The sequence below is a fragment of the Sinohyriopsis cumingii genome, chromosome 16 (genome assembly GCF_028554795.1).
Source record: "Sinohyriopsis cumingii isolate HCF-2022 chromosome 16, ASM2855479v2, whole genome shotgun sequence".
NCBI classification, from domain to species: Eukaryota; Metazoa; Mollusca; class Bivalvia; order Unionida; family Unionidae; genus Sinohyriopsis; species Sinohyriopsis cumingii.
In genome coordinates this window covers 54,984,885-55,006,961 of record NC_142976.1, presented here as the reverse complement: position 1 = coordinate 55,006,961, position 22,077 = coordinate 54,984,885, and the positions used below count along the sequence as shown (strand labels likewise).

Below are 22,077 nucleotides of genomic sequence, written 5' to 3'. Positions count from 1 at the left end.
GTCAATTGTCATCAGTTGTTGTATATGTACTATACTGATGCAAAATTAAAAAATACAATTAACTAATAAATACATTCCAACTACACTTTTACACTAATTGCAATTACAGTTATATTTTAATTTAAAATAAATTCTATCAATCTGATGCATTTCCTCTTTCATTAATAAAACATTTTAACAGGACAAAATAAAAAATCTATAGTTCTCTCTATCTAATTCTGACAAAAACTGAAAACCCAACATTGGTAAATGCATTTCCATTTCATTCCAAATTAGCAAAATTGAAAGCAAAGGATGGATGGGATGAAGTCAACAAACCTCAAATCTGAATGCATTTCTGAGACCATAAATAAAAAACAAGAAGATGCTAGATCAAGTGTAAACTTAAAATGAATGCAAACGGAACACAGATGAAATGCAGATTTGGTAAAATTACCTCCTTCAGAATCTGTAATAGGCATCAATACATGTTCAATAACTGCATTACTAAAGTGCATAGATTTGTGTCTACAATCAGTCCCCCTTCTCTAACTCCTCACTCCCACATTTGCACAACTCAGAGGACAAATGCAACATTTTCTAAAGCAAAATTACTGTCGTCATTACATTACATAAAATTGATGCACCGCAACCATGATGTAGTGTCCCTGTGTGTATCTGTCGTACTATGTACATATTCTGGAAGCATGAAGAATTAAACTTCATGGGAAATAAATCACAACTACAGTGTTGTTCCTTTAATTTGTGTGCACAATTTATACAAATTATGAATTAGTATAGGTTCATAAGCCTGATCATAATTTTCAGCTGATTCTTGCGTACAATATTTACAAAAGCTTTCTAGGAATAAAAATTTCTCTGTACTAAAAAAAAAAGAGACAAAAATGTCTTTTATTTTTTTCCCTGGGATTGATGGTGGATTAAAAATTAGAAGGTACAACAAATTTCATAGAATACAGTAATAACATGCCATCACCTCATACTGTATGTACTGTTTTCTCCACTCAGGAGTTATATGAGCGCCAAGGTGTTCTGCAAACTTCATTGTCTTGTTAGTGGATGGAACTAGGAAGATCTAATGAGACCTGAAATAAAAATGAGAAACTTGCTGATAAAACTGCAAACATTTCCAATCAATTCTACTATTTTCTGCATATAAACTGGTAATTTAAGTTTTTATCTCATCAAAGAGTTCATTCAAACCAACCATGAACAAAGAAAATTTACACATTGTACCTTCCAAATACTTACAATGCTAGATAATACAATCTGAGCAGAGGTCTCAAACACTTAATCATGCGTATTTGGGTGCAATTTTTTTTATCTGGGAAGCTGCAAATCACTTAGGTGGGATGTAATAGGATTTATTATGCATGTAATAGGTGGGCAGAAAATTCAAAGACTTGCCAGTCATGCTTCAGCCACCTGCTTTCTGGTAAAAAGTGTTGATCAATTAGCTGTGCTGATATTTATGACAGAATTCAGTGGCTGAAAGACCCCTTGGTGAACATGTTGCCATTATAAGAATACATCAAAAGAACATGATGCTATAGCTGGGCGGCAAGTTCAAAGGCTTTGACTGGCTGCTGGGTGGGAAAATGTAGCAGCAGAGGGGGCGAATCGGACATTTTGTCCAATCGTTATTTTGCTTAATTATTACTTTCTGCACTCAACGATCTAGTGTCGTCAGCGCCTGGTAAAAAAAAAACGACGACGTCGTTGGGGGATCGTCCAAACGTCATTTGGTTTAATTAACACCTTCTGCGCGTCGATCCCCAGCGTCGTCAGCGTCCGGTAAGCACATCGACGACCGCGTCGATGTCATCGCCCCCTCTGCTGCTTACAATGAAAATTATTTACAACTAACCGAATATTTGGTCAAGTCCGATACGATATCGTGTCCGAGGATCATGTAAATTTATCGTTATGAATCCATGTGGGGTCGACTGAGCATGACTAAAAAAGTTTCGAAAAACATTAAAGTCCATGTCACCGCCGCACCATGTCTGCCAAATATTTCGTATCGTGTGTGTATCAACGCCGTTGAATACAGCAAGAATATTACAGTTATCTCTGATTACTTTTGGAATCTGAGTATACCGTTGAGTGACATATATCACGTCGGTGTTTTTATGCCTGCCTCTGGAAAATATCCTAGCTGGGTTTTTTTGATTGTCTAACATAACATCATCGTACACGACTAGATTGTTGACGTCGCCATCAATATCATCAATACCCGGTGCATCATTGATATCCGTAATAAATTCAATAACATTTTTTTTAGCGATCGCTGATGCATTCTCGTTGAAATCTTTCAACACCTCGTAGCATCGTTGATCATCTACGCTAGGAGCAACCAAATACAACTTATCCCACTTCATCCATCTCATTATTAAATTGAGTAACAATTGCGTCTTGCCGGATCCAGATGGTCCGATGATAATCATCCGGATCGAGTTTGGTAACGCTGCAACATGCTTAACTGGTTCTCCTGTTTTAGTCGCCGAAAAATCAATTATATTCATATCTCTATACATAAATTATGGATCTATATTGTGTGAAGTGTAGAGTACGTACTGGCACAAATGATATGACAACCGCTACAACAAGAAATAACAGATCGGCGCTTACTGGCAAGTGTGTACAATGCGGTACAAAGAAATTTAGATTTATTTCTATTAGACCCGGAGATGTTTTAAAAAAAAGCGAGGAGGTGACATCGCAGCCAAATTGGCAAAACTCCCCGGAACCCCGTGGGCAAAGTATCCAGGAGAAAAACACCTCCCAGGATATAACTACTGTGGCCCCGGAACACGATTAGATATCAGACTCGATGATCAAAATCAGCCCAAACCCGGTGAGTATCCAATAAACGCTATCGATAAGGCGTGTCATGCTCATGATGTTGCTTACAAAAGTAGCGATCTGCAACAGCGTCATATCGCGGACGTAAAATTAATTCACGCGCTAAATGCTATTCCTGATAAATCCGTCAAAGAAAAATTGGCCTCATGGTTGGTAAAATCGGCTATGAAAGGTAAATTAATGATTGGCGCTGGTAATTAATAACAATCATCCAAGAAAAACGATGGATTCCATCTATTATTCTCCGAGAGGATACTGGAAGGGGAAGGCCGCAATTGGTAAGCTTGCAAGCGCTGCAAAGGTAACAAAGACCACTGCGGCTAATTGGTTATCCAAACAGGCTATATGGCAAATCTATCTACCACCGCCTAAACAAATCAACTTCTCGCGCTTTGATGTCAGCGTACCTAATGAAGTTCATCAGGCTGATATACTATTTCTGCCGCATGACAACGGTTACAAATACGCGCTAACCGTAGTTGATGTTGCGAGTCGATACAAACAAGCGGAACCGTTGAAAACAAAGTCAGCAACTGAAGTAGCCGATGCGTTTGAGCGGATTTATCGAAGAGGTCCTCTGCGCTGGCCAAATCTATTACAAGTTGATCCTGGTAGTGAATTTCGCGGCGCTGTTTTATCAACGCTGAAACATCATAGCGTCGCGATACGACGAGGTCATACTGCGCTACATCGTGATCAGGCAATTGTTGAACGATTCAATCGGACTCTCGCTGAACGGTTATTTGGATATCAATACGCGAAGGAATTCATCCAAGAAAAACGATCTCGTGAATGGGTTAAAAGGTTGCCAGGTGTAATTGCAGCGTTAAATAACGAGATTACCCGAGTAATCAACATGAAGCCCAGCGACGCGATTAAATACGAGTATATACCCGGAAAATTAAAAATAAATAGCGTTTCCAAGTCGATTCTTGGCGATGTCACTGTTAGATATCTATATGAACCAGGAGAGCTTGAAGGCGGTAAAAAAAGAGCTACTGATCCTATTTGGAGTGTTACCACACATAACATATCAACGATAACACGATCAACTGGTAGACCACCGATCTATAGACTGGATTCAACTGCTCCTCAGCGCGGATTTACACGCGAGCAACTACAAGTGATACCTAACGATACTCAATTGCCCCCACGTGGTCTTAACTAGCGCCGTTGCGTCTATTGCACTCAAGACAGGTCAACCTCACATTGTTTTTGACATGACCGAGACTGTTATCGATCCTATCCACGGTAAATTGGCGAGTGTCTTTATCCGAATAACGCCAACTCATTATACAATTGCAACTCGCGCAGTGATTATTCTGTTGTTGTCGTAGCGAGATTATTAATTCGGCATCAATATCAAAACGCCGCTGTTTTTTTTTATCCTGTTGGCGGTAACCCGAGAGTTTTCTATCAATGACGCTTGCATCGATGGTGACTTTGTCGCCGGCTTCGTCACTGGCTTCGTCACTGACTCCGTCAACAACAATTCTTCGAAGCTGATTTATCCTTCGTACTCGGGACACTGCAAGATAGACTAGATTTGACCATTCGATGCGATTATCAACTATCCAAACAATTGTATCCGTGATGGTTAGTCCCTGCGAGGAATGTATTGTCGTTGCGTATCCTAGCGTCCACGGGGATTTATCAGCACGTAGCGCGTCCTCAACGACGCTGATATCAACGAGCACGATATCATTCAGCACGAGAATTTGTTTTTTTGTCCCTGACGCTGTCGGGCCCGGGATTTCAACTTCAATGTTCTGCCGCCGTGTGTCAGCGGGTCCATAACACAACGGCACTGGGCGCGTTGGAAACTTTTCCTTATGCAACGCAAACAACCTCCGCTGAAGTGTGTCTCTGACTATCTTTCTGCTCGCTACAATTAAATCGTTTGGTCTCCATGTTTCCCAGAATTCATTTAACGGCGTTTCCGGAATCACCTCGCGGATTATTTCACATTGAATTCTATCCGGCTGTAATCTGATTAGTTTTTTAACCTCGCGCAGTTGTTCATCAAGTGCTCGGTAATCAGTATCGGTTTCTTCATAATAGTCCACAAAACCCTTTAACCAATCATGTGGACCCTCGCCGACAAATGGTGGTGGTTGGCCATGGTCCCCACACATGATTACTGCTGTATTCGCGCGCAGCAACCACTCAAGAAACATTTGTAAAGTATCTAACGAAACAGTACATATCTCATCCCAGATGATAATGTCGGGAATAAATTTTTCCCCCATTCGATCAGGAGTCCACTCACCGCCGCTGTATCGAAAAAAGCTGTGATAAGTAACGGCGTCAACATTTCGTTGTTTTATCTCTCGCGCTAGTCTATGGGTCGGTGTAAGCACGATTATACTTGCCCGCGTTTGAAATAATTCAATTGCCCGAGTCGTCTTTCCAGACCCGCCACAGCCGCTTAGATAAACTGTTTTGTGTCTACAAATTGGATCAGAACACGATGGTGCATTAGACCATTCTGATAAATTATTACCGCGTAGGTAATTGTTCTCAACGATGACATTTGCTGACGGGGAATAATCGCGTCGTATTTCTTCTTTAATTCTCCATGTACCCCAACTCTCGTCCGGACTAGTAAACCCGGTTACGTTTTTCTTATACTTTACGTCAATATAAAATGAATCAACGGCTACTCTAACCGCGGTATCGGGGAATCTATTTATCATCGAGAATAAATTGATAGCGGCGTAACCCAGCATAGACGCCCTCAAATGCGGGTATGCTGGGCTGTCTCCATCGCTGTAGGAAACAACTGTACCCAACTTTGTTCCATTGGACAAGAAAGCTGTTTTGCAGTTCACGTATCTATTTTTCGCCACTGCGTCCTTGATTACGAAATCATATTCTGCGTCATCTATAATCAGCCGTGAGCAATATCGTTTGTAATCGCAGTTTTTTCCACCTTGTGTAAACTTACCAATTATTCTTCTACCGAGATCTTTTGCCTCGTGGTTTCGTTGGTTGAATATCCTCCTGGACCATTCGATGATATATTCCTCGTCGGCATCAATGTGTTTTCTGGACTCGTCTATTATGCTATCTAGACGCTCCGGTTCTGGTAACCAGACTTCAGTCTGCGCCCGGTATGATATAATCGCGTCACTGACAATCAACGAAACTAGCATGCTACAATCAATCATATACCGTAGCAGCGCTATTGGCAACCACTTCTTTTCAGCTATGTGTCTACCGATCCAAATATAGCAACAGCGATGGAGTCCTGCCGCGAATTCAAATGATACTATGCGAGCGAATCCCGTTAAATCAAAATCAGGCAGTGGTCCATTAATAGCAACACGAGTCATTTCATGTCTGGGGTGTCCAAATCGTTTGAAATACTCAGCGGCGGATCCATACCCGAGAAAACTCGCTGGATAACAGGCAACCATATCAACGGAAATCATAGCGTCGCGGTTGTATTCAGTGTTCCATAGTCCACCGTGATAGTATTCCAAACAACTGGATTGTACATCTGGTAAAAATTCCTTGCGCGTTGGTCTCCACGCATTTTTCCTTGCTGCAACATGAGCTACAACCGATGGAATCGTAAAACAATTTGTTAGCAGTTGTTCATCATGCTCTTCAAATTCCATGGCGGTTTTTTTCATCCTGTTGTGAAATGCTTCAGTACGATATAATTCGCCGTTTGGTCTTACAAACTGATCAAAGGTATCCGCATCGTTTTCAGCGCTGCGAAGTAACCACACTGATACAGGATCGTTTTTACACAAGTAGGCAATAGCATCAAATAGTTTCCTCTCCGCGAGAAAACCGTCCTTGGAGAATTGTTCTCCCAGGAATTCTTCGGGTATATACTTTACTGTTCTATCCCGTGGAAATATTGTGATCGCGGGCGTCCATGCGTGTTCGTTATGATCAATAATTTTGATTGGGGCTCCCTTCGATTTATACTTTGATTCGTATAATACTTCACCGGTTATCGTTGTAACGGTTATTGGAAATCTCAGCGATGTTTCTAATCTCGCTATGTCGCTGATGGTCGCTCCACGCTCTTTTACGGTTAGTTCCCACTGGTTGATTTTGCTACGTCGTAAATCAGTCAATTTGTTTCCTCGTAACGCATTTGTAAAATGCTCTATTATTCGTTCTGCTACACAATTTATCCCAGTTGACTGTTTCATCGGTTTCAGTTTTCCGATATCAGGTTTCTTATTTAACGGGTATATTCCATAAACAACTGCTGTTTCAGGATACGCTCGTTCATAGTATGGTTTGTCAATTCCGGTTAACAACCCCGGCTTGGAGTCGCGGCTGACAGTAACTGTTTTCTTGTCGCTGAGAACTGGTTCAAATTTATCACGCATGATCCAATCGCCTGATTCCACCCGGACAATGAATTTTACTCTGAAGAAATACCTTTTACCGTCAAGTTGTGATATTATCATTGCTGCGCGGTTGTCGTTCATGGTAGCATCAACAATGCCATCAATTCGAAATGTTGACCAACTGTGAGATGCGCCATCACGCTTGAATTCATTGATACAATCGCGTATTTTACTCAACAGGGTTTTATCGTTTATTAACGCTTTTGGTGTGTCCTTGAGGACTCTATCGAGATTAAACCTAATATTTTTCCGGGGCTTAATTGCTGCCAATCTCTCGAACTCATCCATATAATTAAAACAAGTATTTAAATGAAAGAATATAGTATAATGAATCACTGCAAATGGTTGATGATTGGGTCGACAACCCCGTGCAATAAATCATGTAGAGGTGAATTCTGCGGGTATCATTTACAAAGCGTTCGTAATGGTTCTCTTGGCCCCCTCCCGTGCTTGGTTTGTCACGTCGGTGTAAGAGGAAAATCGCAGTTGTGTATTAATTGTGGCGGAAAGCGATACAGGGAACTAAAACGCTATTATGACAAGCGAATTAAAAACGCCGTCATTAACCCCACCGCCGACTTCGTCATCAAAACCCCCCAAGACTACGTTGAAAGATTCATAATTAAACCAAATAATAAATTAGACAAGTAGTATTATTATACAAATGGACCAAGAATTTCAGCCGCATCCCCTGCTCGTCAATTACGAGGCATCTCGCGACGGCATTGTTAGAAACCGCAAACTGAAGAAGCCGGTTGGTACCGTGAATAATCGGGGGTATTTGCAATTTAGTGCTGGAAAGAAGACGTATTTTGTTCACAGGGTGGTATATGAAGCGTTTAACGGATTGATCAAAGATGGCCTCGTTATTGATCACATTAATTCTAATTGTCAAGATAACAGACTGTGTAATCTGCAAGCTATCTCTCAGAGCGAAAATATTAAAAAAGGCCAAACTGGTAAGTGTTCAAATCAAGCAAGAGGTGTCAAATCGTTTAATACATCAACGCACGAGGAAAAAACATTTCACTCCATGCATGCGGCAGGAAAATATTTCGACATTTGTAGGGCCTCAGTACGATTTGTTGCAGAACGAGTATATCAAACAGCGATCTCAAAAAGGACCGGACACAGAATTCGATTTTCATATGTAAATATCAGCGAGTGACGAAGTCACCGGCGCCTATGGCGCTGACAAGGCCACCGGCGCTGACAATAAATTGTCCGTTCCGGAAGAAAACAAAGTATGAACACCTCGGAATTGATACACGGGGTTTTCATTTTTTTTTATTTAAAAACAAGATGTTTTATAAGAATAATGAATATCGAAGACATCAATAATATATTAACTGAGATTTCAAAATTAAAAAATCAAGGAATTGAATTATCTGATGGTCTCGACAGTGAAAAAATATTATCCGATTATGAGATTATTAACGAACAGTCGAAACGGGGGCGTTTTACCCTGGCCCGCGAGTACTTTTTTATAAAACGATTACAACATACGATTAATGAAAACTTGTACCACAATGACGCAAATGCATTCATTGGACTATTTACTGCCGTTGAAATAATACGAAAAAAACTCGGACGTGTTTATGAACGACGCCGGGAGATTTCTAGTAAGATCAAAAACATTAGAAGGATTATAGACGAAAACTCCGTGGAGCTCCCGATGGTACACTCGGCGGAAAATTAGAAAATTGCGGATCAATTTACAATAATGGTAGGTGAATCACTTACTACTCGGCTAGCCAGAGAGCGGCTAGCAGCGCTTAAAAAGTTTATACCGTTACGAGACAGAGTGAGAGAGAAACTTCAAACGCGACAACAAATGCAAACCGATTTTACTGTTGGAAGCGAACAGTTATTTGCCCCGGTAACTAAAGCGACTAAGGATGTTACGGCGGCAACTGTACCCGTTCTTGGTGCGCTTGAAAAGATAGCGGCAGAGACAAAACAAACAAAAAGGTCTTTAGAAACACTCCCTGCAAAAATAGCGGCTGCTACAACACGGAGGCCACCACCACTCGCTATAACCGAACCACAAGAACCTTATGTTACAATGGCCGACGAAGAAGAACCAGGCGCCACCGCAAGAGAACCAGAAGAAGAAACACCAGAAGAAGAAATACCCGAAGAAACACCAGAAGAAGAAATACCGGAAGAAAAAGAGGGGAATATACCCCGTATTGTACTCAAGAAGAGCACAATAGATCAAATTAGAGGCTTCAGCAACAGGGAAGAATTAATTAATTTTACTGCCAACAATTTTGCTAAGAACATACGAGATAAGAAGCATATCAATAGCGGTTACGAGAAAAATATAAAGTCGTTAAAAGACTGGGCAAGAATAGTGTATTTAGCAAGTAAACATAAAGATGCATTACCACATCGTAGTAAATCCGATTACGACGCATTCCACAAGGAAGTTAAGAGTATAACACCAAAAAAAGGAAAAGGATACCCTGTTGGTAAAGAATCCTACGGCGTTACCTGCCCTAATAGTGTTCTCAGTGATATATCACGGCTGGAAGTACTAATCGGAGGAAAACGAGCCGGAAATAACTCTCCGGAAATAATCAATGAGGCCGCTGATATTTGCAAGCGTTTATTTGCAGGCGGTATTATGGACATTAATGCATATCGAACGCTCATAGACGAGCTCGTGGATGATTAATTGGAAAACTGGTGTTTTTAATAAGGATGATCATACACTACAACCATGATAAACCAGTACTCGTCTACGTGGTAAACTCGCGATTGCCTGTTTACCGCGCGTACTATGGAGATGGTCTCGGTAGCACCATTGCGGGGTTATTTACAAGAATGGCTCCAAAAGTAGCGCCGTTAGCCAAACAATTAGGAATGAAGGCTATTGATGTTATTCGTGATAAGGGTATTAGTGCTATTGGAGATGTTGCCGGAAAGGCGCTTTCTGCCGCGCGAGACAAACTAATGTCGTTGGTGAAATCCAGGAGAAAAAAACAGAAACCACCGGTGATGCCATCAACGACAGTGATGCCTGCAAATGTCAGTAAAGTAATAAATAACGCCGTGGAAGAAAAATTAGAGTCGTTGGCGACGACTCAGTCGTTGGCGACGACTCCGTCGTTGGCGACTTCGCCATCCGCCGATGCGGCAACCAACGCGCTCATGAACGCGATAGCGGGGAGTGGTTTAAATTCAAAGAATTTACGACGAAAAAATCGCAATTGAAAACATCAACATGATAAATAATAGAATGTTTGCGCGTACCGCTGATCCCGCGTTTGATATGGATGCCCCAGTGCGCAGGGATGATTCTGTCCGTGATTATCAATATTATTCTTATTATGCAGCGCAACCCGACCTACGATCGCGAATTGAACTTCAGGTCCAAGATACCAGTAAATACTTTCTGCCGTGTGAAGCGTTTATCGAAATTGAGGGAGAACTCGTGACAAATGCCGCCGATAATACACCATACGCAGATGACCATCGTGTTCGAGTTGGCTTCGTCAACAACGGTATCATGGCGTTATTTGAGAGCGCCAGATATCTTATTGACGGGCGAGAAATTGAATCAATAGAACGCGAGGTTGATGTTGCAACGACGATAATTGGGTTGGCGAGATATTCGGATGATTATACAAGATCGGCGGGCCCATCTATGATGTTTGCGAAGGACACCACCAATAACGCTGACCATATTCAGTACATCAACGTGCTGGCGGAAAGAGATACCGCAACTGACCCACAGGCTGAAGCAGCCAATCCAGACCGCAGAGCAAGACCAGGTGCTAATTTTAATATTATAAAAAGCACCAACAATGATTACAATCTAGGATTCGCAGCACGAGTAGGAATGTTGCAAGGACCACGCCGACAGTTTTCATGCGCGATTCCACTCCATCACATATTTGGATTCTGCAGAAATGTCAGAAAAGTTGTCTATGGGGCTAAGCATACAATCGCGCTGACGCGAAGGGGTGATGATAACAATGCAATATGGCGTGCTGCTGGCGTCGCTGCCGGTAAAGTCATTTTAACTAAAATGGCATTGTGGATGCCGGTGCTGACTCCATCAGTTACCACGGAAGCACGATTGTTAGCATTTATGGAACAGGGAGGGAAATCGTTGTTGAGTTGGCTAGCGGTAACAACTGATGCTAAAGAGGATAACGTCGCCGATACGTTTACATGGCACCTGGCATCAAAACAGGGTGTTTCAGCCCCGCGTCATATATTCATAGCGCTACAGAATAGGGAACGATTGGGCAGTCAAGAACGCAGCCATATGATATTTGATCAATTAGGAGTCAGGGATGTTTCGCTGAGAATAAACGGACAACAGGAACCATCCGAGGATATACAGCTTAATTACGGCGACAACCATATCGCACGTGTGTACCATCGATTGCTGTCGTATATGGGTCGTGATCAAAACGTCGACACTGGTTTGCAAATATCACAACTTGATTTTAAAAACCTGTATCCGATTTATTATTTTTCACTGGAACATCTTGATTTAACGAGACAATCCGTCGTTGATATACACTTCCGAGCTCGTATAGCCCCGGGTGGTGTTAATTATAGAGCGGTTGCTGTCATTCTCAGCGATAAATCAATGCTGCTAGAAGGTGTTGGTGGACGAATGAGAATCGTTGATGCGCCAGTGGAAAACATGTAATTGAAAGCACAAAACGCGTTTACAATAAATGTCGTATAGTGTCGTCAGTGTAGAGTTGACTGATGGTCAAGTCAAGAAATTACGATCAAAGTCGGCTAAACAATGCGGAACCACAATAACGCTGAAGCCGTCGCAGATGGCGGGTGGTAATCATAAGATATCGTTGACGGCGCGTCAAATAAAACATTTCAATGATGCGATGAAGAATAAAAAGGGTGTTCAAATAGATTTTTCGGCCGCAGCAATTAAAAACATGGAAAAGACCGGTGGGATATTTCCGCTGTTAGCTGCGATTCCGGCATTAATTGCCGCGGCCGCACCAGCAGTGGCTAAGGCGGCGGCGTTAGGAGCCGTTGGTACCGCGGCGGGGATGGCATTGAAGAAGGCAACCGGGAAAGGCTACAAAAAAAAACGACCCGTAGCCGGAAAGGGTCTAAGACTACCGGGAACCCCGTATTCATGGTATTCGGGAAAGGGTCTAAGACTACCGGGAACCGTTTATTAACGCAGGAGTCAATGACTCCCATGTCTAATTTTGATTTAATAGACGCCGCAAACGCGTTAGCGATAAAAAACTTCAGAGGTGTTTTTATGAGGGATCAATTACCGGCGGCCCCAAGGAATACTGAAACCGGTATAATTAACCTCGATGGGTCCTCCGGAGCGGGAACTCATTGGGTTGCATACGCGATTGATCCGCGTGCGATCGTCTATTTTGATTCATACGGGTTAGCCCCGCCGAAAGAGTTTATGCGGTATATCCGGGCGTGTTCAGCCCCGGCGTGTTCAGCCCGGGTTTTTTATTCCACGCTGCCAACACAGCAGTTAAGTGACCCACCGATATGCGGCCGTGAGGTATTGAACGTACTCGCGGCGATTTCATCATCGCGAAAACCACCTCATGTGGTTGTAAACGAATACACTAGTGGGGTCGTAGAGGCCCGGCGGGTTAATTAGAAACATCGTTTTTTTCTACAATAACGATGATTGATATTTGGGGACGACCGGTTTCGGCGCTGAAAGAATCCACGGAAACGGCCGCCGCCGACATAAAAAAACTAATTGAGGATGAAATCGCTGATATGTTAAATTTAATCAGTGTTGACCCAGGCGAAATAGTTGTATTTCAAGACCGCCAGGGTAAATTGAAATCCGGTAATGTGTCACTGAATGATGTTTTAACACGACAGCGTGATGCCGCCGAGGACACTATCGCGTTATATACCGGCGACGGACGACTCAAACCGGGTGAACATATATCGGCGGTAACATTAGTCAAAGACGGTTTTATAAGGTTGGATAGATCGGTGACCGAACTTGACGCGCAGGTGAAAAAATCTGTCACCGAGGTGAAAAAATCTATCACCGATATACAGCTCACTACCGCTAGTTTTTTCGGGACCCCGGCGGTAACCGAACCAAATCTTGCAGCAATAATGGGTGCTATTTTGGATTTTGCAACGCTGTCGGGCCAATTTGTCTCGTTACGGAAAAATGTTAACAGGATCGATGACAACTTTGATAAATTCTTTGGTAAAAAAAATACCAGACCGGATGAGATTACAACAACTATAAATGATATCACTGCGTATGGACAGGAAATAAAAACAATCAAACTTGATGTTGCAGAGAACAGAAATGGTGTAGTAGTACATGAGCGGGAAATAGAAATAATCGGCGCTAATGTTGCAAGGATCATAAATAATGTAGACTCGCATGGACGGAAAATAGAAACAATCAAAACTGATGTTACAACGATCATAAATAATATGGACACGCATACACAAGAAATAGGAATAATCAAAACTGATATTGAAGCGAACAAAAAGAGTGTAGACGCGCATACACAGGAAATAGGAACAATCAAAACTGATGTTGAAGCGAACAAAAAGGGTGTGGACGCGCATACACAGGAAATAGGAACAATCAAAACCGATATTGAAGCGAACAAAAAAAATGTAGACACGTATTGGCGGGGAATAGGATTAATCAAAACTGATGTTGCAGCGAACAAAAAAGGTATAGACGTGCATACATATGAAATAGGAACAATCAAACTTGATGTTGCAGCGAACAAAAAAAGTATGACCGAGAATACACGGGAAATAGAAACAATCAAAACTAATGTTGCAACGAACAAGAATAATATAGACGCGAATTTGCGGAGAATAGAAATAATCAAAACTGATGTTGAAGCGATTAAAGACGGACTACCGAGAATAACAGAGCAACTCGAAACTAATATTGAAGCGAACAAAAAAAATGTAGACGCGTATGGAGGGGAAATAAAAACAATCAAAACTGATGTTGAAGCGATTAAGGACAGACTACCTAGAATGACAGAGCAACTCGAAAAAATGAAAACACCTCATGGGATCATCGGCAGTGGCGTATACACGGTTCAATACGGATCATTCGATTGGACTCCTACGCGTAATGCAATAGATGTCACCGCAATTGTTAAGGGTATTTATCGATTGACATTGATTTCGGCGATGCAGTTCAGTATATCATCGCCGAGTTCATCCGGGTTTAACAATACAATATCAACAATCATCGACAAGGATACAATCGAACGGTTTATAATTAAAGCCGTTGATAGAAATCTAGCCGGGGCAAACATTACATGGTATGTGGAATTTGTAGCGAATCTAAGTAATTAAAAACACTAGTTCTTTTAAAATAAAAATGACCACCAAGGAAATTGAATCAGAGGTATCACCGACGTCACATCAATATCGATTCGATACCGCAAAAGAATTCTCCGCGAACTTGAAAACGCTTTCCGAACAATACCGTGCAAAAATAAAAAAATACCGCCGAAAAATAACCGCCATCGACGCGGTCGTGTACTCGGTGTCGGGTATAGTGGCCGGTACCGGTGTTATTTTATCCACGGTGACCACGATAGCCCCGATCGCTGTTCCAATCGCTGTCTCCGCGATGACAACAGTTGCTGGAGTCGCCAACGCAATCACTAGGAAGATATCATCGTGTTTTCAGAAAAAACTCAACGAGTATACAGTAAAACATCAAATAGTATCCGACGCATACTCGAAATTATCCGGGTTGATCTCGTTATCGATTGATAATTTGTTCGTATCCGATGTTGAATTCTCCACGATGGTCCAGTTATATAGCTCCGCGATGTCAAAAATCGAGGATTTTCAACTGGAAGCCGAAACCACCTGGTTGTTGAAATTAGACACTAAAGACAACAAATAATAATAATGTCGCTGAACCCCGAAGGGTTTCAATTACTTCAGCGGATCGCGGAGAACACCACTCCGGTACAAACAAATATGATATCAATAACGTCAACGAAACCCGAATTCAGTGTGAACTTCCCGTCGCCGGTTCCAGTGAAGGAAATAGCGCTGGCAAAATTGCGAGTATATCACAGTTGGCCTAATATTCGAGCGGACGCATTTAACGGACAACAACCTAATAACTCGCTGGTTTTTGCACGGAAAAATAAACCCGATGGGACCCCAGACTGGGAGGAGGTTACAATACCAACTGGGTCATACCAAATAGAGCAAATCAATAAAGAATTTCAACGCAGAATAAAATCGATCACAGGAAAGGAATCAAAAATCGCTATTACGGTTCATGAACCGACGTTATCATCGACGATTGAAATAAGCACACCGGGGTATATGGTTGATATTTATAACAGTTCAATAAGAACCATACTAGGATGGCCTAAGAATCCACCCGCGGATTTACACACAAATGTGCAATCGTATCATGAGATTAATCCCAGTTATCTGAATGATTTGTCTATTATAAGAAACACGTTATTACCCAGCGAGTTTATATTTCAAGACAGGAATACCATGCAATGGTTTTTTCCGTATAAGAAAACTCCTGAATTGTCAGCCAAGGTCACAGTTCGTTTAGATGATATCACTGGTGCGTTTGCCGAGATTAATCGTAATTACCAATCACAACTAGAACAGCTACGGAAAACAAAAGCACGAAAACACGTTGAGGTGTTAAATCAACTTATATCAGACATGGAATATATTAATGAGCGAATCGTTAAGACAATATCCGATAGCAGCGATGATAATAAACAAAAATTCCTAACCGGGTATAATATCACAGAAGCCGATTTACCCGATTTCAAGTTTCCAGGATACAACGCACCTGAACTAAGAAAGTCTCTTAATGATTTTCTCAGTCCATCAACTTATATCCTCAGACACGATAACGGGGATGATGGTATGCATATTGCTCCATACAACGTAAATATCGCATCGGTGATAGCAATCAATCTAGTGTGTGATGTTATCGAAGGGAGTTACCAGGTAGATACCAATCAATCAAATCAAGCTCAACAGGGATATATCCTTTATTCATTTTCACCAACAGCCCCTCCGGGATTTTTAATCGTTGAGAATCCGATTAATCCGGTCTATATGCGATGCCATGATCGGTTTTTAACGAGAATTAATTTTAAACTCACCGATCAGTCAAATAACCTAATTGATCTACAGGAGGAGGAGTTAGTGATCACTCTGTTTGTAAGATCATTGTAAATAACTTCTTAGCAGCAGAGGGGGCAATGACATCGACGCGGTCGTCGACGTGCTTACCGGACGCTGACGACGCTGGGGATCGACGCGCAGAAAGTGTTAATTAAACCAAATGACGACGCGACGATCCCCCAACGACGTCGTCGTTTTTTTTTTACCAGGCGCTGACGACACTAGATCGTTGAGTGCAGAAAGTAATAATTAAGCAAAATAACGATTGGACAAAATGTCCGATTCGCCCCCTCTGCTGCTAATGTGCTGATATTTACAGTGACTGAATTCAGAGGCAGAAAGATCCAGAGATGTACATTTATAAGAGTACATCAAATAAACAACTTTAGCTTCATTATTGTGTTCATTTCCGAGTGCAGCTGAATAAGTAGTGCATGTGACCTCAGAATCAAGACATGTTGAGACTTAGACAAAATACCAGTCACAAATTTGGACAAGTATGTTGGGGTTAAACAGCAAATTGACAAAGATTGTGTGAATGGAACAGCAGCCAAGTGTAAGAAAGTGTGTGATGCCTGGCTTAGTGTTTGGAATAAGACCTTTCCTTGGATTGACAAAATTCAGTCACACACTGATGGACAAACAAGAGCTAAATGCCATTGTTATAAAGAATGTAGAAATTAAACAAAAAAAAAAGACAACCAGTAGTTCTAAACTTCAAAGTTTTCTGGGAGGGGTCTGCAACTTTTGCTGGTGGGACTCCTAGTTTTAAAATCCAAGCAAGACCTCTTCTGAGCATTTCAAATACATTTGGCAGATGTATAATTCCATCTTTAGACAATCTAACAAAAACAACAGACAAACTTATAGTATTAATGATGAAGTCAGATTTGAAAAGTGAAATAATCATTTATGAAGGAAACAAAAATAGTACATCTTTCTCAAAAATATGTTATATAAAAATAAGGAACTATTTCCCAAAGAAGGAAAGGAGACCCTTAAAGCCATAAGCTAACACATGCTTATAGGGGTAACAGGTGGACAGGCTTCTGGATGGCCCATGAATGTTGGTATAGTATGTCCCATGTCTGAATAAGCATAAGTTACTACAGCAAGGGTATATTTTCTAGTCTCTAACATTGCACTTTTTATTTTGTGTATATGAGCGGAAGCTATGAATAAAATCTAGTTGTACAGTGAAACATTTTCACAAAAAAAAGATATTTTATGTTAAGAGAGAGACTATGTTTGCCTAAAATGAAGAAGGTTTGTAGTGTAGTTATTGGGGGTTGTTTGGTTGTATATATCACTGCCATTAGGGGAGATTGTTTGGTTGTATATATCACTACCATTAGGGGAGATTGTTTGGTTGTATATATCACTACCATTAGGGGAGGTTGTTTGGTTGTATATATCACTACCATTAGGGGAGATTGTTTGGTTGTATATATCACTGCCATTAGGGAAGATTGTTTGGTTGTATATATCACCGCCATTAGGGGAGATTGTTTGGTTGTATATATCACTGCCATTAGGGAAGATTGTTTGGTTGTATATATCACTGCCATTAGGGAAGACTGTTTGGTTGTATATATCACCGCCATTAGGGGAGATTGTTTGGTTGTATATATCACTGCCATTAGGGAAGACTGTTTGGTTGTATATATCACTGCCATTAGGGGAGATTGTTTGGTTGTATATATCACTGCCATTAGGGAAGATTGTTTGGTTGTATATATCACTGCCATTAGGGAAGATTGTTTGGTTGTATATATCACCGCCATTAGGGGAGATTGTTTGGTTGTATATATCACTGCCATTAGGGGAGACTGTTTGGTTGTATATATCACTGCCATTAGGGGAGACTATTTGGTTGTATATATCACTGCCATTGATTGTGCATGGAATTGCTGGGTCAATCATTAGTCTCACAATTTAACCATCAAACAAAGGTGAACAGCCCAGCTCATAAAATGGGCTTATTAACTGAAGTCAAGATGTGGGGGAGGGGAAAAATAAAAAATATGTGATTTTTTTAAAGGAATATGATAGTTACTACTATTGACAATAAAATAACTTTATAATAACACCAAGAAGACCTACAATCACTAATATACAAATAACTTAAAACCGAGAAGTAACAAATTTTTTTTTAAATGACAGGGGTTATATCCTTTAAGTATGGAGTAAAGATGATGGAAAGCTGTGTTATCAGAGTACCACACAAGGAAGACAGCTTACAGAGGAGACTCAGAAAGCATGGGCATTGCAAAAAATATGACACATCAAGAAAGCAGGGGAAACACCTACACATACCAACAACTGCAAGTAAAAACTGAATACAGCATACATATTACCAGTACATGAAGCGAATGTTTTCATTTTCTCTTTTTTGTATAACAAAACAAATATTTAAGGTTTCTCTAACAATTCCTCTGTGCCATGTTTAAATAATTTCTTAAGTGAGCACTTGCAATGACCAGCCTGTATTTTTATTTTGTCTAGAAAGTATCACAAGAGAGCAAATAATCATCCTTTCTCTAACAATCTTTCTGTGTTATTTTCTTAAATCAGCCTATTCCATGATTAGCTTATATGTTTTGTCTTGAGCTAGTGCTTGGTAGAGGAAAACAAAATACCTCTACTTATATTAAAAAAATTTTTTATATACTTATATTAACCATTTTTTCATATATTAATGATACAGAAAAAGTTTATAATAGATCTTAGTGCAAATAATTGCACATGAATGGATAAAATCTTGTTTACAATGAACACATTACATGCATACAGGGCAAGGACAAAACAAATGTATAGATCCATGACAAGGATCACTCAAAGTTTTCAAAATTGGTAAGGACATGGATCATTCAAAGTTTTCAAAATTGTTAAGGACATGGATCACTCAAAGTTTTCAAAATTGGTAAGGACATGGATCACTCAAAGTTTTCAAAATTGGTAAGGACATGGATCACTCAAAATTTTCAAAACATCCAAAAAGATGCACCACCTTTGGATGGTAGTATGAGCCTGTTTAAAGTGCCTGGGTATGGAAAGAAATGAAACCCCAGTAATGTGGATCTAAACAGGTACATCATAGTCCAAAAGAAAGATTAAACATATTCAAAACATCGTCTTTTTGATATTTTAAAGGTTTGTTTGATTATTTTAAACACTACCACCAATACAGATCAAGGGGAAATCCAAACAGATATGGATTTTACGCCATTTTTCAGCACACGATAGGCTATACATGACGGCCAGTATCATTGGTAGAAGAAGAACCCGGGAAAACCCCCGAGAAGATACTGGCAGGCTTTCTCACGTACCAATGTTAGACGAGCCTGAGACTCGAACTCATGCAGGCTAAGGTGAGATGGCAGTGATCCGTAACGGTGAGCGCTTTAGACCACTCGGGGCCCCATATGAAAGCTTGCAACTCCTGTACAAAAGAAAGGTCACTTCAAAGGCTGATTCACTTACAATCTTAATATAAAAAAGAGAATTAAAGTTGTAATTTATTTAAAGCATAATACTTAAAACAATTTAGACATTTTTTCTGCTGTGACTAAACAGTATGTATATCAAAACATATTATTTTTCCATATGAAATTAACAACTCCTAATCTTATTGTATTTAATAATTAACATGATCATATTGTATTTAATAATTAACATAATCTTATTGTAGTTAATAATTAACATAATCTTGTTGTATTTAATAATTAACATAATCTTAATTGTATTTAATAATTAACATAATCTTGTATTTAATAATGCTTGACATTTATACTGACATAAATGCAAAACTTTCATTTGTGTGCTTTATTATTTGTTCTTTCTCTTAGTTTTTACATATATAAGTATTATTTGAGTCATTTTAATTATTGATGAAAAACTGAGCAAGCAGAACAAATTACCTCTCATATTTTGTATACTGTACATCCCTTCATATTTCTATGCTATTATTATTTTATTCTATTATCTACAACTATTATTCCTTATGGTTCATGGTTTATAAATACAAAATAAAGAAATTTAAATATTACCAAATGCTGTTCTGGCACTGACAATATTTGGCATTTTTTTCTTTTGGAACTTTTTTCAATATACTGGTAAATTATCAATATTCAGCACAGACACCATGATGACGGTCCCTCCACCATATGACGCTCACCTGTTAACTGTACAAAAAGTTATAACTTTGTGTACAAAGTGAAGCATGTGACCTATGAATGGTGAATGGTAGTATTTCTGATCTCAGTATTTGATTGGTTACCTATAACAGGTCCATGAATAAACATGAGCTGTTACTTGCCGACTTTGTAATACATCAAAGGTTAAATATGTCAAGCTTTACCTATGTGATTGTGTTGAAAGTTAATCAAAACTTGGGCTTTAGAGACTTATAAAAGCCTCCAGTACATTATTTTCATCCTAAAGGAACCATTTCCAATGTCACTGTTGTGCCCTATGTTGTGGAATAGACTCCATTTGCTACTGACATATCATGAAGTTCACAACATCAAAATAAATCAAAACGTTTGCATTTTATTTTCATTAGCAGATATATATAGACCACTTCGATGGACTAGTGATTAGAGTGTCTGCCTTGGATGTGGAAGGTCATGGTTTTTAACCCTGGTCGAGTCATACCAAAGACTTACAAAAATGGTACTAACAGCTGCCTCGCTTGGCGCTCAGCATTAAGAGGTTAGTGTTAGGACTGGTCGGCCCGGTGTCAGTATAATGTGACTGGATGGGACATCATGCTACATGTCTGCGGCATGATGCCCCAGTGCTAGACATCACTATAAACTGCCATAATGCAGACATCGTAGCGATATTCCTGATTTTTTAAAAAAAGCTACATTAAAAATCCTAATCACACACATACACTGATATTTAGATTTGTAAATAAAGATAGACTGCACTGTTTATGACCTTTTTATCAAACATTTAGAACTTAAATACTAAGGGTCTATCTCACCGTGGGGGACATAAAACCTTTACATTGGAAATTGTCATACTGAAGTTTCTTACGGTGGATTCACAATGATTTGATCTGGAACTGTTACAGCAGTCTTTATAGCAGCTACCATGGCAGGCAAATGATTAGCATTTACTCTTCTAGGTAAAGAATGAGTTATGAAAATACTTTGAACAGCATGTAAAAAAATTACAAATAATTTGACCACCCACCCACCTAGAAAATGTGTTGCCCACCTTGCCTAATTATATATATCTGAATAAGATTTTTTTCCTTTTTTTTGTTCTTTTCTTCTCAGATATTCTGAAAGTTTGTTATTATAGTGACAGAATAATAAAAGGCCTATTATCATTCCCAAAAATATAGTGTTTAAACTGATTAGATTTTTTTTCTCAGAAATGCTTGGAATTATGTTTTAGATCCAAGTTAAAATTCTGCTGATTCGGAAGAGCACATTTTTGTTCTACAGACCTAGATTAGATTGAAAGTGTTATTGCCAAGGAACCTTTTATTGAGATATGCGTTAAACAGTTTTGCTAATTTTTATTGGTTTGTCCGATAATACAGGTTGATCGATTATACCCCAACTGACGTTATATCATGAATAGGGTATCAACATCGTGCCGTTGTGGCATGTAGTTCATCCACATGTTTGCTGGGTCTATTAGACTCAATCAGTTG

At 39.9% G+C, this 22,077-nt stretch overlaps 1 protein-coding gene across 2 annotated transcripts in view; it reads right to left on the bottom strand.

Annotated features, from left to right (window-relative positions):
• LOC149780446 (solute carrier family 53 member 1-like) overlaps nt 1-22,077 on the bottom strand; it is an 86,313-nt gene that overhangs the window by 61,759 nt on the left and 2,477 nt on the right. For both annotated transcript variants that reach the window (XM_089937382.1, XM_089937383.1), the window contains exon 2: nt 977-1,085. In XM_089937382.1, coding sequence (XP_089793508.1) covers nt 977-1,045 — 69 coding nt within the window. In that variant the 5' untranslated portion in view covers nt 1,046-1,085. The remainder of the gene's footprint in view (nt 1-976; nt 1,086-22,077) is intronic.